This window comes from Miniopterus natalensis, chromosome 7 (genome assembly GCF_054644295.1).
Source record: "Miniopterus natalensis isolate mMinNat1 chromosome 7, mMinNat1.hap1, whole genome shotgun sequence".
NCBI classification, from domain to species: Eukaryota; Metazoa; Chordata; class Mammalia; order Chiroptera; family Miniopteridae; genus Miniopterus; species Miniopterus natalensis.
The window spans coordinates 82465437-82484638 of NC_142087.1; the positions used below are offsets into that span (position 1 = coordinate 82465437).

Consider the following 19202-nt stretch of genomic DNA (forward strand, 5'->3'; position numbering starts at 1 on the left):
CCATCCCTGAGCCGGGAGCACCCCCCTTCTGCTGACCGGACAGGCCCAGTTCGTCTTCGTTGTGAGCACAGGACGTTTTTTTCAGGATCATCTTTCTCGGTTCACTTTTTTCCCAGCCAGAGTTTGGCGTATAAATTGTTTATGCTTTTGGTGTAATTAATAAACTGGTTCTTCAAGTCATCCTAAAAAGTGAGTTTTCCTCAAGTGAACGAGATGCCCAAGTCCGCCGCGTGACTCCCTGGGGCGTCCCCTTCCCGGCGGGCCTGCTGCCCGGGCAGCGTCCAGGGGCCCCCGGGCAGAGGGCAGGCGGTCCGGTCAGCTCACTACCCGCTGGGCTGCGGCGCGGCGCCCGCGGGACGCGGTCGCACTGTCCCCTGCCCGCCCCCCCTGGACCCCCTCGCTGGGAGCTCGGCCCACAGCGGGCGGACGCCGCGGGGGGCTCGAAGGCTGTGCGGTGGGGGCGGGCCGCTGAGGACCCGAGACCAGCCCTGACCGGGGACGACGGGCTGGCCGAGCCGCGGGTCCTTCTAAGGACGGGAGCTGGCGTGAACCCGCACGGCGCCGGCGCTGGACGGCCAGGCCCGGTCGCCCCCCGGCCCGACCCGGTCCCCGGCCCCGCGCGGTCGAGCTGTCGCCGCGCAGAGTCCGCAGCGGGCTGAGCTTGGGCAGCCTTCCGCACATGCGCCCGGGCGATACCCTGCGCAGGCGCGGCCTGCACCGGCCCCGGAAGTAATGAGCCGCCGCGGCGGCCGAGCCCCGGAAGTGATGTGCCCTTCCCAGTAGGTGAGTGTGGGCGAGGGAACCAGGGCCTCGGGGAACCTGGGAGGGGGCAGGGGCTCGGAATAGGGGCCAGCGGCACGGACCTGGCGACCCGCCGCCCCGTCCCTCGTGTAGCGGGACGGTCCCCGCGGGCGTGGGCCCTGGGAAGTGGCCGGGCGCCCGGCGGAGCGCGCACGAGCGACCCGCCGGCCCGCCCCCCGCGCGCGCTGCTTCGCCCGGGGCTGCACCCGGGTCCCGGGCGCTCGGGCCTTTGACCTAAGCGCTCAACGTTCTCGCGGGTGGTTCATCGCCGTTAGAGGCGCAGGAAGACGTAAGCACACACCAGTTTTGTTTTCTAATTTCTTTTTAACCCTCACCCAAGGATGTTTACCCACCGCTTTTCGGGGGTGTGCGGGAGACGTCGGCCGGCTGCCTCCCGCGGCGCCGCCGGGCCGCCTGCGGGACTCGGGCCGGGCCCTCAGCCCACAGCCGACGCCGGCCGCGGGCCCCACGGGGGGCGGGCCGTGACCCTTTCCCGCGCAGGCGCACTCGGACGTGTTTTAGGGGAGAACACAGCAGTTCAGCAGCGCAGCGCTGGTCCCTCGGCGCTGCCCGGGGCTGTGGGCAGCCCCGCCTGGGGGCGAAGCCCAGGCCCGCGCCCGCCAGCAGGGCCAGAGGGCACGTGCGCCTTCGGCAAGCCTCCTAGCCCCTAGCCTCAGCCTCCCTGCTTCAAAACGGGCATAAGCGATGTAAGGGTGAGGAATCGTGGCCCTATCACAGAGTAGTTTAAGGAGGGTTTTTTCGTTTGTTTGTTTGTTGGTTTTGTTAATCCTCACGGAAGGATATTTTTTCCATTGATTTTTTGGAGAGAGTGGAAGGGAGGGAGGTGGGGGGAGAGAGAAACATGGATGTAAGAGAGAGACATCACTGGTTGCCTCCTACATGGGGGAACAAACCAACACAGATGCACGCCGTGGGCCGAGAATCAAACTGGAGACCCTTGTGCCGGCCTGTGCTCTACCGCTGAGCCACACCGGCCAGGGCAAGGAGAGTTTTTAAAGGGAGATTGTAGGGAAATGGTAGAGGTGGTGTTTGGACCTGGAGCAGCTACAGTGGAGTTGCTTCCACACCAGCATAAGGGGAGGGTCAGTAACAGAGGACAGCAGTGCAAAGAGGGCTCCCCTTCAGTCTAGGGATTCGAGGGGGACAGGGAGGTCACCCTCCTGGCCTCCTGCTCCTCCCTTTAGTCTCTGCCAGAGGTAGCTAAGGGGAGTCAGGCAGGGCACTCCCTTGAAGTAGCGAGGTCTAAAGTGGGTCTGGAAAAGCAAACAAAATACACCGCATGCACTACTGCCCCCTTACACAGTTGTTGTAAGGAGTAAATATAAAAATTTCCATATGAGGTTTTAGCAGAGGTTCCTGGCAAATAATAATTCCCATAGCCCAGTAGAACTGAGCTTGACACTTGATGGAACAAAGTAGCAATGTCTAAAGTGTAGCCCTTGCCACCTGGCTCTCCAGTCTTTCTAAAGCCCCATCCCAGGATGTCTGTCCCCAGTGCTTTCACAGTCTTGCCTTTTGTACTCCAGTCACCTGGCCCAGTAAACGAGAGGAGTTTGAGTTCACTGTTCTGAATTTGTACATTGTAAACCACCAGGGTAGACTAGTGCTGTCCAGTAGCACTTTCTGTGGTGGCAGACACATTCCCATCTATCCTGTTTAGTTTGGTACCCACTGGCCACATGTGGCTGTGAGTGCTTGGAATGTGGCTTAGGTGAGTGAGCAACTGAGTTTTTACATTTTTAAAAATTTTAATTGATTTAAACTTAGTAGTCACACGTGGCTAGTGGGTACCTTATTGGACAGCCAGGTACTGCATTAGAAGGAAAATGAAGACCATGTAACAGTGTGAGATACAGATGAATAGCTTACCTGGCAGGTACAAGGTCAGTGGGTTTTCCAACCAGAAATTGAAAGGGGAGAAGTACTCCAAATTAGGCCAGGCAGAGAGGTCAGGCCTGGTTGGCTTTGCCACTGATCACCTCCTCTGCGGTCCACCTTCAGGTTTCGTGTTGCCAGGGCAGGGAAGCTTAGTTTCCAACACCTTGGCAGGGATGGCGTTGCTCCCAGTGGGCTTAGCTGGGTGTTGGTTATTGGGAGTTGTTTTTTATTTTCCTTAACCACCTACTTTCACACTCCACCTCTGCCCATCCCATGTTACTGCCAATGCAGTTGTTTGCTGTTCGTATATAAGAATACAATTGATTTTTGTGTATTAACCTTGTAACCTGCAACCTTGCTCAGTTCACTGATTAATTCTAATCAGGTTTTGTAGATTTCTATGGAAACAATCAGACCTACATTTTGTCTCTCCTTTTTTTAAAAAAAAATTTCTTTATTGTAGTGTCTAAAAGACAGTGTTGCATAGAAGTGGTGGGCAAGGCATCCTTGCCTTTCCATCCCCAGGCAGCAGTTCCGTCCTTCCCCAGTCAGCATGGTGTCGGCTGTGGCCTCTGTCAGGTTGATGATGTCCCCTTCTAGTCCCAGTCATGCTTCATTTCCCTACTTATCAGTGGGTGTGACTTTTGTCAGATGGGGGTGACGGCCCGTGTGGGATCTGATTGCTGATGACACCTTGTGTCCCAGGGGTCACCCTGCTTGGTCCTCGGGTGTGAAGTGCCTGACACATTTGGACACAGCTTTGTCAGGATCGTCTGCCTCTATATTCATGAGGGTCATGGGGACCTGATCCCTTCCCCATGATATCAGATCTGGGTCCTGGGACTCCTCTGGCCTCATGACTTGGTTTGGTGCGGCTCGAGTCCTGTCTCTTGGAGAGGTGCACGTGAGATTCCTGTTCCTTTTCCCTGGAATGTTTGACAGAATTTGCCATCAAAGCAGCCTGAGCCTGGAGTTTTCTTTTGAGAACATTCTTTTCAAATTCATCAAGTTTAGCCCCTTAGTGGTTGCGGGTGGTGGAGGTTTCCTATCTCTTCTTTGTGGTTCCGTTTCTTTCTCCTTGTGTCTCTGTGGTAAGTGCTTCTTTTAGGAGCTCGATGAGGTGGCGGCAGGCCGCCTGGGTCCTCTGGCCCTGTGCCTGCAGGGCTTGTGGGGTGGCTGTTTGTGCTCCCAGCCTTGTGATTGTGCTCTCTTCCTCTCCTTTTATTTATTTTTATTCTTTTGTTAATCTTCACCTGAGGATGTTGCTTTTCAGAGAGTGAAAGGGGGGGCATGGAGCGAGAGACACATCCACTGGTTGCCTCCCGCACATGCCCACCAGGGGCAGGAAGCAAACCTAAAACCCAGGCACCCGCCCTTGATCGGGAATCGACCCTGCGACCCTGCTCCACCAACTCTATCTACTGAGCCACACTGGCCAGGGCTGTGTCCTTTCTTGACCCCTCTAGTGAGAAGTTTGTCCGCTCTGCTTTTGCTTCCTTCCTTTTTTTTTTTTTTTTTTTTTTAAGCACTTACTGTTTATTAGGCTTCACACCATTAATTCGCTTAATTCTCACAATCCTGCAAGGTTAAGTGCCGGTTATGTCCCCATTTACAAGAAACAAGCATAAGCAAATCATTCCATCAGTTGTTGAGCTGGGCGTGGTCTTAGCTTCGTAGGGTAGCTGGATAACCACAGACTGGCGGCTTAAAACCACAGGCGTCTATCCCCTCGCTGCTCTGGAGGCTAGAAGCCCAAAGTCACATGTCAGCAGGGCCCGCGCCCTCTGGGACTGCAGGCAGAGCCTCATCTCCGTGGTGGCTGCGGCCACCCAAGTGCTCCTTGTCTCGCAGCTTAACCACCCTGTCTCTGCTGCTTGCTCACCACGTGACCAGCATCTCCCCTGGCTCCCGCATGTGTCTGGGCTACACTGCGGTATCTGTTGCCACTTACCTGTTAGGTCCACCTCTACCCTCCATTGTTTCCTTCCTTCTGTGTTCTCTGCTCTTTTCCTGGTTTCTGGACTTGGAACCTCACGTCACTGAGCTTTTATCTTTCTTCTTTACTAACAGAAGCATTTATGGCTACGCTTGCTCCCCCTGACCCACAGTTTCACTTTCCGTGGTTTCAGTTACCTGCAGTCAGGTAACATTAGAAATGTTAAATGGAAAATTTCAGAAATAAGCAATTCATAACTTTAAATCACACGCAGTTCTGAGCAGTGTGATGAGACCTCTTGCTGCCGTCCCTTTCCATCCCACCCGAGACGTGAACTGTCCCTTTGTCCAGCGTCTCCACACTCCATGCCCTGCCAGTTAGTCACTCAGTAGCTGCCTCGGTGTCACAGAGAGAGACACCACCATCACATGACTTATTACAGCATGTCGTTACAATGGTTCATCTTATTGTTAATCCCTTACTGTGTCTAATCTATTCATTGAACTTTATCGCAGGTATGTACTATAGGAAGAAACATAGTATCTGTAGGGTTCATTACTATCCAGGGGGTCTTGACACGTGTCCCCTGTGTCCCCCGTGGATAGAGGCAGGTGACTGTGAGTTCTCCCTGAGCGCTCAGTTAGCTGCATCCCATAAGCTTTGCTATGTTGTAGTGTCATTCATGATCACTCAGGTCAGGATATTTTGTAACTTTTCTGTTGATTTCTTCTACCTATGCACTGTTCGGAAGAGCTCTTCCATCTCCAGTTTGACATTTAAACTGCACAAGATAACAGTGCAGTGTTTGAGTAAACTGGTGCTTTCATTCTTCAGGAATTTTGATTTGAGGCTCTGATTTCCTTTGTGATAGTTCCATTTAGCCCATAGTTGACATTCCCTGGAGGAATGTTTCCAGGGTCAAGGGAGGTTTAATGATAAACCCTGTGTACACAAATCTCGCCCTCAGGTAGCATGTAGGCCAACGGGACAGGTAACTCCTCATGACTCAGGGTCCAGTGTGGTGGATGATGGGGAAAAGTCACAGGCATTAGTTTACTTGTTTCAAGAACATATATATGGAGATTTTGGTTTGTTTGATGTTCACATGAAACCAGGAACCTCATTTTGCCAATTTTACTTTTGTTAGGGAATCATGATACCTTCGAGGCTTTTCTCAGCGGGACAGCGAGGTGCATTTGAGGGCCTGGGGCGCTGGACTCTGTCCCCACAGGCAGTCCTAGGCCGGCTCCTCCTGCAGCATGCTTTCCCCAAGCTGCTCTCACTTGGCTGTGCAGACTGCGCCAAGGAACCTTCCAGAAAGAAACTGCTCTCCGAGAAAAAACTGGTGAGACTTCTAACCGGGAAGGAACTTGTCCGCAGCTTCCCTCTCACAGGACCTTGTCTTGAGTTCTGGTTATCATGTCTTCATTTACCCTGATTATGTTCTCGGAGGGGCACAGGTAGGTCTTGAAAATGATGAAATGAAAGGGAGGCCTGAGCTCTTGTAGAAACTAGCCCTCGAAGAGAAGGGGCTAGAGGTAACAACGAGACTCTTTCCCTGCGGCCTGTGAGCCTTCCGCCTGTGTCACAGATGTTCCTAACTTATGTACAACACGAGTGAGCTTTACTTAAATTCAAGAGAAGCCGTATTTAAGCCTCACCTCGTTTCTTCCTAAGCAGGGTTCCTGGTCAGCAGAGCTTCCTGTGGGGACACCGCCAAGGGGCAGAGCAATTTCCATAGCACTGTCTGCCCCGCCTGTGGAAGTGGAGCTTGGCTTTACCCTCCACTCTGCTCCTCAGCCTGCTTTCCCCATCAGGTGGATTTTGATGATGTTGGCATACGATGAAGTTATATATTGAGTTTTTAAAAATAGTAATTTATGGTTTTTTCCATGTGGTGGTGCCAAAGAATCTTAAAATATTTATGTTTTCTTAAAAAAAAGATCTGCGTATGAGTAGGTAGTGGGTGGAGGGGCCCGGTACTGGCCAGTCTGTCCTTGCACATAGCGTAGGAAGCAGGCTGGGTCCTGGGACAGGATGACCCTGGCTTCTCAGGTAGCTGAACTTGGGTGTGCAAATAACTATTAAACAGTAACCTGCTTTGTTTCCATTCTTTAGCTGGATTGTTGCTCCCTTGGGGACCTGGAGAGAGACTTGCCCTCCAATAAGGGGCTCTGTCTGCTTCGCTATGTTTACAAACGAGCCCTATTCAGTCAGTCTGCAGAAAACACCCTTCAGTAACCCGTTTCTGTTTGAAAAAAGCTGGAAAGACGCTTTGTTGCAGGAGTGTTTTCTAAACCCTGTTTCCTCAAGCTGGACATGTTGAGCCTGTCACTGAGTGTGTTTCACATTTGCTGGGAACTGTTTTTTACATTTGCGTTTTAGGAGAGGTTATGGATAGTAACATCATTAACATCTAATTTTAAAGACCACTGTAGGTAGGAATGTGTGTTTAAAGGGCCACTTGGCTCTTAGAGGACTGTGGCATTAATGATGAGCTGGGCACTGTGCTCTCTGCAGAAAAGGCATTTTGTGGACCATCGCCGGGTGCTTGTCCGAGGGGGACGTGGAGGCGATGGGGTGAGCTGCTTCCATAGCGAGCCCCGGAAGGAGTTCGGGGGCCCTGATGGTGGCGACGGAGGCAACGGTGGCCATGTTATCCTGAGAGGCAGGTGCCCTGGGGGCAGCTTGGGCAAGATTGCTGTGTCCGCTCATGTTGGGACAGAACGTTTCTGCCTTCTTATCCTAACAGGAGTGGGAATCCAAAAATGGATGCGTTTTCCTTACTAAATTCTGTGAGTACCCACATCTAAGTAATGTGGCAAAGCCCAGCTTCGATAGTGGGTTGTTCTTATTAATTACAGAGATACCTTAGTGTCGGGAAACCTGACATTACAGTAAGATAGTCAGAGGGTAAGTGTGTTTTACTGTCTCAGTAAGTGTCTAGAGGGTATTGATTACTCAGCACGTTTTGAGCACAGATGCTCAGTAAACTGAAAAGTGGGTAAATACCCCAGCAGTAAAATATAGCTATTTTTAAATTATAAACATTCACAACATAATAAAGTGTAGCAATTTTTTTTTTTAATCCTCACCCAAGGACATTTTTTCCATCTCTTTTCAGAGAGAGAGGGAGAGAGAGAAACATTGATATGAGAGAGACATCAATTGGTTGCCTCCCACATGCACCCTGACCAGGGCCAGGGATCGAGCCTGCAACTGAGGTACCTGCCCCTGACTGGAATTGAACCCAAGACCGTTCAGTCTGAAGGCTGACACTCTAACACTGAGCCAACTCAACTAGGGCAATTATTTTTAAATTAATGACATTATGGGTAATTTACAATTTTTCAGAAACTGTAGTATTTTTAAAATAAGAATTTATAGCTTTTTAAAATAGCATGTTGCTACTTTAGTAACTTCTGTCTCCATGTACATTCCTAGTGTTCCTAAACTGGACAAAAGGAATGCAGTATGCAGCTGATTTTTTTCTTAATATGTCTTTATCGATTTCAGGAAGAAGAAGGGAGAGGGAGATATAGAAACATCAATGATGAAAGAGAATCATTGATAGGCTGCCTCCTACATACCCCTAATGGGGATCAAGCCCACCACCCGGGCATGTGCCCTGACTAGGAATTGAACCATTACCCCCAGGTTGATGGGTCGATGCTCATCCTCTGAGCCCAAGCGGAGCAGATTTTTGTTTTTAACACAAAGGAACATGAAGGTTCTCGCTCTCACTTTTTTTAGTTGACCGGCAAGTCAAGTCACTGTCCTCAGTCCTGTCCCAGTACCAGGGCTTTGATGGAGAAGACGGTGGCAGGAAAAACTGCTTTGGGCGGAGTGGCGCTCTCCTCTATGTCCGGGTAAGCCCCAGCTGCAGAGCCCATCCTGTCTTCAAGTCTAGACCTTCAGGCTCCTCAGGTTCTGTGCTGTGGTCCACAGGAGGCCCGTGGCCTGAACCATGCAGCCATCTCCCACAGAGCAAACCCTGGCTCAGACTTCATACTGATTTTATACCATGTTTGTGTGTGACCAGTTCAAAAAAATCACAAAATCATTACATTTTACAAAGAGAGAACCCGCAGGGTCCCCTGTTAATCTCATCTGGGCCCAGGAGCCGCCTTCTGTCCCCACCCTCTCTGGCTCTCTGAGCTCGGAGGTTACTGTTCTCAGGTTAGCTCAGCATTCTGATGTTTCAGTTCACCTAGTCTGTTAGAAACAGTTTGAAAAGCCTTCCATGCAGTTCACAGGGGTGTCATCACCCCATGAAATCCTTGGAGGGCTGGGACCTTTCTTCTGGAGCCCTGTGGCTCTATAGAGGGGCACCTTGCTGTACCCACGCACACACTCCCCTCCAAAACTGGGAAAACACACCTAGTCTCTCCACTATCTTCATGCTCCCCTGTCAACCAACAAATGCTGCATTATTTTTCAGGTTCCCCTGGGCACTTTAGTGAAGGAGGGAAACGAAGTCGTGGCTGACCTGTCGTGCCTGGGAGATGAGTATGTCGCTGCTTTGGGCGGGGCAGGAGGAAAGGGCAACCGCTTTTTCCTGGCCAACGATAACCGTGCACCCGTTACCTGCACCCCGGGGGAGCCCGGGCAGGAGCGAGAACTCTTCCTGGAGCTCAAGACCGTGGCCCACGCTGGCATGGTGGGTGTCACCAAAAGCCCCAGGTGGGAGGAGGTAGCACTGAGCTGTGGAAAACCGGTTTCTGGTGGTGGGACATGCCACTGGCCTAAGGAAAGGAGTGGCTCACCTTTCTCCGGTTGGCATCCTGTGGCCTCAAATGGGAGCTGTGCCCTCACCTGTGTGGTTCGCGATCCTGAGACTCACCCTGATCTTGGTCTGTCCCACACGGAGGAAATGGCAGCACATCCCCTGTCTTGCAGGTCGGATTCCCCAATGCAGGCAAGTCCTCGCTTCTCCGGGCCATTTCCAATGCGAAGCCCGCTGTGGCCGCCTACCCATTCACAACCTTGAACCCCCATGTGGGCACTGTGCACTATGAGGACCACCAACAGGTAGCAGGTAGACTTCCAGGATCCTCTCAGAGGTGGGGTAAATGAGGTGGGCAGCTGGGCCCGTTGGCCCACGGCCTCCTGTCTGACCCACAGCATTGCTCTTCCCAGAGTAACAGCTGTGGTTCTGTCGCCTCCTTAGGGTTTACATTTCCTTCCCACCCTGTGCCTGGTGTCTGTGGGTTCAGCTAGGGACTGGAATGTAAATTTCTAACCTGAGGAGGTTGTTCCTTCCTGCTGCCTTTACTGTCTTTCATCTTGGGAACTCGGCAGGGCCAGTCACAGAGACCATGTGTGATTTTAAAGCTTTCTTGGTACCGTTCTGAGAGAAGGAAACTTTTCCCAGAAGATAACATACTTATTAAAAATAGCAAACCTGCTGGTAGGTAGCGCTGTTTATATGGCACCAAGTACTCTGTGATAACGTCTACCAGTAATCAAATTATTAATGGGTTACAGGAAACTGGTTCCCCCCCTTAAAATAATTTTTGAAACCAGAAAGATGAGTGTGTAATTCCAGTGAATAAATATTCCTTATTAGACAGATCTGTCACTGTGCCTGTCACCCAAATATTTTCAGGCTTTGTGAAACTCAAAGCCAAAATGCCTCAGTGGCAGTGGGCCTGAGTCACCAAGCAGTGATGCATGCGACTTGGGTTTAAGGTGTTCCTTCAAAGGAAAGTCTTAAACCTCGCAGAATGGGCCCCTGCTCTGTCTCCTGCAGTGGCCGATGTGCCAGGCATCATCCGAGGTGCGCACCAGAACCGGGGCCTGGGGCTGGCCTTCCTGAGGCACATAGAGCGCTGTGGCTTCCTCCTGTTCGTGGTGGACCTGGCGGTGCCAGAGCCCTGGACCCAAATCGAGGACCTGAAGTACGAGCTGGAAAAGTACAAGCCAGGCCTGTCTGAGCGACCCCACGTTGTTGTTGCCAATAAGATCGACCTCCCTCAGGCGCGAGCCAACCTGCCCGCACTGCAGGCTCACCTGGGCAGGAAGGCCATCGCCCTGTCCGCGGTCACTGGTGAGAACCTGGAGGAGCTGCTGCTGCGCATCAAGGAGCTGCATGACCAGCACGTGGCCACCGAGCTGGCCCAGGGCCGCCAGCCACTCAGGTGGTAGCACGCGGCTCTTCATGGTTGGAGCTGCAAGTAGCGCCTTCCTGCTCAGCTTGGGCCACCCTGCAACTCCCTGGCAGCCTGCTCCTGGTGTTCCTGCACCAGCAGCCTGCTCTCTGGCACGCTGAGGTGGGCTCCCCCCTGTAATTAGTGCCCTGAGTAGTAGGGAACTAGGCTGCCACGTGTGCCGGGAGACTACAACGGCACCAGAGCCAAAGGCACCAGTCCGATTCCTAAGTGCCAGCCTGCATATGAGCAGCTGTCACAGGTGGATCTGCGGGTCCTCAGTTGTCACCATGCCCCACAGAGTGACTGGGGTTAGGCGGCATCTGCAGGCACCACTCTCTGCTCAGATGCTGTCTGAGCAGTGAGGTGCCTCCCCTGTTGTCCCCAGACCTCTCCAAGTTCTGGGAGCTGAACGTGGCGTCGGCTTCACGACTGAATGCACCCAATATCCGGTCCAGGGACACAGCTTCTGACGCTCATCTGCGAGTTATTAACTGAGCTCAGGGTGGCTGGACTCCGAGAGGAGATGCGGGGCCATGTCTTTGCCGACATGGGCTAGGTCCCCACTGCACTGTCACTTCAGGGACCAAAGAGACTGCTGGACCTGCACCAGTCACCAGCCTCTGGTCAGTGCAGAGAACAGGCCAGCTAGTTCAGGACAATTCTGTGTTCTGAGTGATGGCAGCTAAGAGGCTGGGTGCTCTGGAAGCCACCCCGCCCTGCTGACTGCAGGGGTCCCAGTGAGGACCGTGCGCTGCTGCCCACTCACTTGTTCAACAGACTACTCTACAACCAGTTTCCCCAAATAAAAGTCTGATGCTTCTGACTTTCCCTGAGGGCCCTTCAGGGAGGAAGTGGGGTGATGGGAGGAAACAGGAGATGGGCCCGGGCCCAGGGGGTTAGCCACAGGGGTCCTTCTCAAGGTGGTCAGCACCTGCAAATGGGGTTCGAGCCTGCATCTGGAACATAAGCCCTTCCCTGTCCTTGTGCGGCACCATGGGTACCATGTTTTACAGCAGAGGTGGTGTCTGAATCCGCTCACTGCTTGGGCCCACAGAGGCTTCCACAGGACGCCATGTCCAAGGCCTTTCCTCTCAGTGGCTGCACCCTGCCACACACACTCTGCCTCGCCCCCAGAAACACCCATAGGGCAGGGTCTCTGTCCTGTTTCCGCCTGTGTCCCTGCAGCCTCAGGACCTCACCCAGGGAATGGGAGACAGGTGTGTAGAATGGAGTGAAGGGTGGCTGGTGTTAGTTGTGTCCGGGTTTCGTTTAGTTGGAAGATATTTACAAAAGGTAAGTGGTGGGTGCCAAGTCACTCAATCCAGAAATGCCATCCTATGCTGTCTCAACTCCCGTCCCCACTGCCACCCTTCCAGCCATTTCCGCGAGAATCATCTGCCCTGAAGCTGTTCAGCCGTTTTCTCTTTTGAAGGATAATTTTGTGCCCCTCTGAGATTTGTCTGACAAACTTCAAACTGGAGCACTAGCTCTGGACACAATGCCTGCCTTCCTGGGGGCAGCATCCTCCCGTCAGCCCAATAGGACCGAGGTCCGGTCCCTAGGCTCCCAGGAGCCCTCCTGGGACATGCCTCAGGATACACTCTGTTCCCCATCCTGGGAGCACTGAGATGGTCCCCCCAAGGGCACAATGCTGTGGGGACCAGCTCACATGCCGCTGGCCCCGTGGCGCCCAGGGGGGAACCTAGTGGAGTGGGCAGGTGGAGTCCTGGCCCCACCGACTGCTGAATGTGGGGTGTGAGTGTGTCAACCCATCTCTGGAGCCCCAGTTCTTGTGTCTGATAGTGGAAAGAGTGAGTACTTCTTGTGGGGTGGCTTCAAGGATGTGGTGTGCTGCCGTGTTGGTGGAAAGATTCTTTGCACCCCAAGCCCAGTCATGAGGGTCAGGCTGGGATGGGTGATGCAGGGAGGTAGTGGGTCCCCAATGTCTCAGGGCCCCAGCATCCCTGCCGGGGCAAGCCCAGCCCTCCCCGGTCATGTCCCTGCTCCCCAAAAGGATTGTTGATTAACCGGGCCTGTTTTGAAAAGATCAGGGGATGCCTGCTGGGCCCCCTAAGAGCATAGGGTCTTTATTCTAGGCTGGGGAGGACCCTCACCTATCATGTGCCCACAGCTGTTCCCGGGGCATCTCCTGAACTAGCACCAGGGCACCTGCAGCCAGTGCCAGCCTGAGGGGCCCAGTTAGGAAGACCTTGCAGCCTCCACCTTGAGGGCTGGCCCTCGGCCCTACCAGCCTGGCTACAGGGTAGGCTGGCAGGTGACCCTGCTGGGAGCCAGGCCATCCACAGCACCGAGGTGGCAGAGGGGGGTTGCATGGCAGAGTTTTGTGGCTGAGTCCCCAGTGTTGCTCCTTCCCAGCCTGTGCCTCTCAGGAAGCCCTCTACCCTGCCCAAAGAGTGGAATGAATGAGATGGCAGCTCCTCCAGAGGCTGGTTGGCTTATGAACTGGGCCACCCCCTCCCCTGGGTCTACTGCCCTGCAGCCCCAACACCACGGGAGTGGCCCCATTTACCTGCCAGCTGTTTGTTTATGTGCCTCCTAGCAGCTGGCCTGGCACACAGTAGGTGCTCAATAAACACCCATGGGGTAGGGGGCAGTGGGTGGATGGCTTTGTCCCTGGCCCAGTGTGGGATTCAGGAGAAAGGCCTCTGGCATGTTTGCTTACTGCTGGGCCAGGCCCAGTTGCTTCTTTGGCTCTGTGACTCTTCTCTCCATCCCCGTGCAGGAGCCGGAGAAGCACTTTCCAGAGATTGGAGGCAAAATCGCTTGAAAGCCTGTGCTTTTACCCTCCAATGTGTAGCCATTTAGCAGGGCTGGGTGGAGGGGCGGGGAGGGCTCTGGCTGTGCTGTCGGCATGAAGGTGTCTGCACGGAGGTGGCCCCCTGCGCTGCCACCACTGTGGTGAATGGAGAACGGCCCTCTGTCCTGGCTCCAATGGCCTGGGCCCTGGGCTGCAGGACAGAGGGCCGAGGGGGGGGGGGGGCTCAGGCTAGGTAGTGCAGGGTCAGCAGAGTGGCCAATGGCTAGTCTGCAGGAGCACCACAGGGCCTCCAGAGCTACCTGCAGGGGCTTTCCTGAGCTCTGGGCTCCGCAGATGGTGGTGTCCACTGTCCCTGCACCACCTTCCCCTGCAGCCCTCTCCAGCCTCTGCTCACGACAGCACCATCCTGCAGGGGAGCCCCTTTCTCTGGTCACTAGGGAGGGGCCTGCCTGGACCAGAGGGGTCCCCAAGGTACAGGGAGAGTGAGTGAGGGGGTGGGTGCCAGCTGAGGAGTCTGGAGGAAGTTTCCTGGGATTCCTGGGAAATAAAAGTGCAATACAGCTGGGTGACACGATGTCTGCGGGAGGAGGAATTGTTGACCTAGGAAGGCCCCCACCGCAGAGGGTCTGCACCGACCTGCCTCTCACCCTAGAAAGGCCATGGGACCATGGCATTGGCTGTAACAGTCTCTTCGTGGGAAGACAGACTGTGGGCAGAAGTAGTAGGAGGCAGGGCCAGCACTGTGGGGACAGAGGAGAGGCTGTCGGCAAGGTTGGGCCCTCGAGGCTTCCCACCCACCTGCGTCTGATCACCAGAGTTGAGCTGGTCTTGCCCTGTTTCTTGGTGTGAGGCCAGAGTCTGTCCCTCTGCAGAACCCACTGGGATCATGTCAGGTCCTCTTCATTGGCACCCTCAGTCCTGCCTCCAGGCCTTTGTGCAAGAGGACTCCTCTGCCAGAGATGCCACCCCTCCCTCTGCTCACCCTCCCCTCCACCCTTCAGGCTGAACTCCAGCCCCCCCCGCCCCCCCCAAAGCTCCCCAGATGGAAGATCATGGCCAAGAAAGATGAGAATTTCGTCCTGGAGGCAGGCAGGCGGCGTCAGGTGGGGCCACGGGTGGATTCTTAGGCTGGAGTGAGTTCCCCCTGAGCAGGTGGTGGGGTCCAGCAGGTAGGGCACTGCCAGGCACTTGCCTTTTACTAGGATTAAACCCTGGTGTTCAGACCAGGCTGCTCTTTTCTCCCCACCACAGTCCCCCCACTTGGAAGAAAACACTGAGGCCGGGGGAGGAGCAGGCCTGTGCCTCACGTCCACGGGGTGGTCTTGTGTCTCCCTAGGGCCGCACTGAAGCCCCCCACACACACAAAGTCCTCAGGGATCAGCACCAATAAAAAAATACACTTTACTATGGACCTCAGAGTCTGCAGGGCTAGCATGGTGGGAGCGGAGCATGCAGGGCACCCATGTGGTAAGTGGATGTGGCTAAGCAGCCCCTCCACTAGGCACCCGAGCCTGGTCCCCTCTGACTACCCTGAGAGCCTCGGGACCCTCAGGGCAGGGCTGAGGCCCTCTGCCCCATCAGCCCCAGGAAACGCTGGTTGAACAGAGGGGGTGGGATGGCAGCCTACGGACCAAACAGGCACCCAAGTTTTGGCCACTCTCAGAGCCACCAGTTGGGCCCAGCACCCAAGCTGGGGGCAGGGTGGGCAGAAGCAGCTGGCATAGCTCAGCCGGAAACAGCAGCATGAGGAGAGAGGGCGTGGGAGCCCCCACCTGCCAATCCTGCTCTGAGCTCCTCTGCAATCTTGTCTCTCTTGATTAAACATCCAAGGAACATCGAGTTCACAGATGTGTTTTCTTCTTGTCTTCCTGAAACACCCAAAAGGGAAAAGCAGAGAACAGCAGCAAGCTGTTGGCACTTTGAGGGCAGAGAGTTGGAGGAAAGAGGGCCCAGGCTTAAGCAGGGGGCAGACGGCAGCAGAGCTAGTGGCCCAGGTATGTCTGGAGCAAGGGAAGGTGTGCAGGTGTGTGCAGGTGTGCACACGTGCAGGGGCAGACTGCTGGGTCAGGAAGCCTGGAGCACACACCAAGCGCTTGCTGTGGGAAAAACACCAAGCAGTAACTGTGCAAAGGGTGGGCACCACATGCCAGTTCGGGCAGCAAGAGCCCCTCGGCCAGCCCTCCAAGCTGCCTCTATTGCAGGCAGGTGATCTAAGAGAGGCCACCATAGCCCATAGTGTGGGCCGAAGACAGGGTGTGGCTCGCACCCGGGAGGCGGCTGCCCAGGGAACAAGGGCGCGGAGTGGCTGTGGAGGGCAGCTCACTTCCAGCAGTGCTCCAGGGAGCTGTGGGGCTGGACTTTGAGCTTGTGGGGGCAGAGCAGCTTGGTGAAGGCGCGGCGAAAGCTGTAGTGGCACAGAGGGTAGAGGACCGGGTTGACTGCCGAGTTGGCCCACAGCAGCCAGAAGGACGTCTCATACCAGTAGTCTGGGATGCAGTGGCCATGGCAGGCGGCCCGGATGATCATCAGGAGTGTGTACGGGGCCCAGCAAAACCCAAAGATGCTCACAATGACAGCCAGTGACTTGGCCACCTTCTTGTCCCGTGACAGCCGAAAGCGCTGGGTGATACCCTGGGACACCATCTTCATGCGCTTCTCCAGTGACGCTGAGGACGCAGATGGCTTGGAGCCCCTCTTGAGTGAGCGAGGCCGCTCTGTGCCCCGAGAGGAGCTCCCCGAGCTGGAGGTGGGTGAGTCCACGGTGCCCCCACCACTGCCCCCCAAGGCCGCCTCCCCTGCCTGGGTGCCAGGGGCTGCCTTGCCAACCCTGGCCCTGTACCTGTGCAGTGGCATGGCCTCCCCCCGCCCCTTCTGCCAGCAGCCCCAGCAGCCACGCACGGCTTGCGGAGAGGGCTGGGCTTCGGGTGGGGGCTCTGGGCCGAAGGCCTCGCGGACCCCGTCTAGCCGTTCGCGGGTGCGCTTCTGGATGTTCAGGTAGATGCTGAGGTTGAAGAAGGTGACGCTGAGGAAGGGCGTGAAGAACTCGAGCGTGGAGGCCGTGATGAGGAAGTACCAGTTGTAGAAGAACTCCGCGTAGCAGTGGCCCTCGGGGATGGAGCTGCTGCCCGACAGGTACTCCCAGCTCAGGATGGCCGGCCCGTACAGCAGGAAGGCCAGCACCCACACCAGCACCATCTTCCACACCGCCCGCCGCGTGTTGCTCTGCTGGGCCCGGTAAGAGACCTGCCGTGGACATGCTGGGTCAGGAGGGAAGGGGATGTGCCCAGGCCCGCCAGCTGCTACCAGCTGCAGCCAGAATTATGGGCCTGGGAGCTCCTGGCAGCCTCTGGCCTGTTGCCTGGCAGGGATGCCTCTCCCTCCTCTCCCTTGCCCCCATCTTCCCCTCCCCCAAGGAGTCCTGAGCTGGCTGAAGCACCTCACACTGTCCTATGGCCCGGCTGTGTACTTACCATCCCCCCACTGTGAGCTTGTCATTGTCCCTGTCTCTCGAGCACCTGCAGGATGCTGGTTCTGAGCTTGGCACCTTCTGGGTACCATCTCATTTAATCTTCACAACAACCCCTGTATTCTCCCCACTTTCCTTCCTGACGGCTCAGGGAGGGAGGGACAGACCAGGTGGGTCAGCTAAAGGGGGCAGAGCTGGGGTTCGACACAGGCATGCTGGCCCTGAACCCATGCTCTCTGCACTCTGTTCCACACTCTCTAGACAGGACACATGTGGCCCCCAAGCATAGGGCCCTTGGGGTGCCAGATAAGGCCATCAAGGAGAAGACAAGAGGCATGGAGAGACCTCTTCTCCAGCTGCCAGCCTGTGCCCAGGAGGTGCTGACATGGGAAGCCCAGGTAGTCCAGGGCCCCAGCTCATGGTGGCCCCTCACTCCAAGGGGATCTTGTGGAGCCGGAGCCGATGCCTGTCTTCCTGGGATGCCCACAGACACACAGACACGGACACACACATACAGAAAGGGGGTACCACCGAGGGCCTGTGGCTTAGGTCCTCCCTCAGCTCCGAAGACTTTGGACCTGTCCTGAGAAGTGACCCTTTCTTCAGGAACGTCTGACGCCCGGTCCAGACAGCGCCTCCCACCTGTCCCAGGACCAGTCTACTAGCAGCAAATGGCCACTGGCTGTATAGAGCGCCTGGCATGTCAGGCGTGAAGCTAGCAGGGAACACACCCACCCGGCACTACCCACAACTCAGAAGCAGCCATCCCCTGCCAGGGCCTCCTGGGGCCACTCCTGGCCACCTCCCCCCAGGAGTGGGAGCGGCAGCCGCACGGACTCACAGCGCGGGTGACGGACAGGAACCGGTCGTAGCTGATGAGCACGATGTTGAAGACAGAGGACGCGCAGAGCAGGTAGTCCACGACCAGCCACAGCTTGCAGAGGCCCCTGCTGAAAGGCCAGCGGCCCGTCAGCACATAGGGCACATACAGCGGAATGCAGAAGGCCCCTGTGGGAGAGCAGGGCCACGGCGTCCACAGCCGGCCGGCGCCGCAGGCACCGCCTCTCGCCCACCCGCGCGGTCTCCTGGGCACGCCCTCCGCCCCGGAACTGGCCTTCGACCCCAGCCCAGCCCCCGACCCGCCAGCGTCCCCTGGACGTGGGTGCAGGGCGGACGATCCTGTGGGGGACTTCGGGTACAGGACCCTTTTGGTCCGTCAGTACTTCCCAGGCGTCGTTCTGTCCAGCCCTCCCAGTCCGCAAAGAGAGGACGCATCTCCTCCCTCTCCTCCGGCCCGCCGGACCCTGCCCTACCCCGGCTTTGGGCAGTCTCGCCCCTTCAGCTCGGAAACCAAGAAGGCCTTTTCCTGACTCGGAGGGCACGTGGCCGCTCCCGCCAAGCCCCCTGGAGCGTCCGGCCGCGCTCCCCGCAGCCCAACAGGTGTCTGGCGCTCCAGCCCCTCCACGCGCCCCGCCCCGCAGCCCGCGGCCGCGCGGGGATCCGTGAGACGCTCTCCCGCGAGCATCTCCCCCAACCCCAAGCCCGCCTTCCCCACTGCGCCTCCCACGGCGCGGCTCTAAAACCCCGTCCCACGTCCCCTCCCCCAAGCCTTCCCCCAGCGCCCTCCGCGCGTCCGGAGTCCGCCGCAGCCTTTGTTTGGCTACCGCAGGAGCCGGCGCCGCACCCGCGGCCGCCGCGCCTCGCGCCCCCTGGCGCCCGCCCCCGGCCCTTCTCCAGGAGCTTCACGCCCCAGCCCGCGATCGCGGCGCGGAGGCCAAGAACTTTGCCCGCGCCCCCCGCCGCCCCGCCCCCCGCTGGGCCGCGTGCGGGCACAAAAGGCTCCCCCGTCCCGCCCTCCAGTTCCCGCTGGCCTGGCGGGCCAGGCGCTCCAGGACGCGGGGGGGTTGGGGCTTTACCCACGAGGAAGTCGGAGATGGCGAGGTTGAGCAAAAAGAAGTTGTTCTGGGTGCGGAGGCTCGAGTCGGCCACGAAGGCGAGCATGACCATCGCGTTGCCCAGCACCGTGGCCACAATGAGCAGCGCCATGAGCGCGGCCAGCACCGCGGTCCAGGCTGCGGAGAAGCCGCGCGCCCCGCCCGCCGTCGCCGCCGCCTCTCCAGCCAGCGTCCCCGACGCGTTCAGCGGCCCGTCGGGCGGCGGGCGCTCCAT

The 19202-nt window shown here is 56.6% G+C and overlaps 2 protein-coding genes across 2 annotated transcripts; one reads left to right on the plus strand and one right to left on the minus strand.

Moving 5' to 3' along the window:
• Positions 1-974: 974 nt before the first annotated feature.
• Positions 975-11611, plus strand: MTG2 (mitochondrial ribosome associated GTPase 2). Its single transcript, XM_087819213.1, has 7 exons — positions 975-1090; positions 5784-5981; positions 7157-7304; positions 8390-8505; positions 9078-9296; positions 9536-9674; positions 10389-11611. The coding sequence occupies exons 2-7, from the start codon at positions 5790-5792 to the stop codon at positions 10781-10783; spliced, it is 1209 nt and encodes a 402-aa protein (XP_087675339.1). The 5' UTR covers positions 975-1090; positions 5784-5789; the 3' UTR covers positions 10784-11611.
• Positions 11612-15886: 4275 nt separating this feature from the next.
• Positions 15887-19202, minus strand: HRH3 (histamine receptor H3). The gene is made up of 3 exons (XM_016203268.2): positions 18950-19202; positions 17875-18041; positions 15887-16810 (listed from the first exon to the last, which is right to left on the minus strand). The coding sequence occupies exons 1-3, from the start codon at positions 19200-19202 to the stop codon at positions 15887-15889; spliced, it is 1344 nt and encodes a 447-aa protein (XP_016058754.2).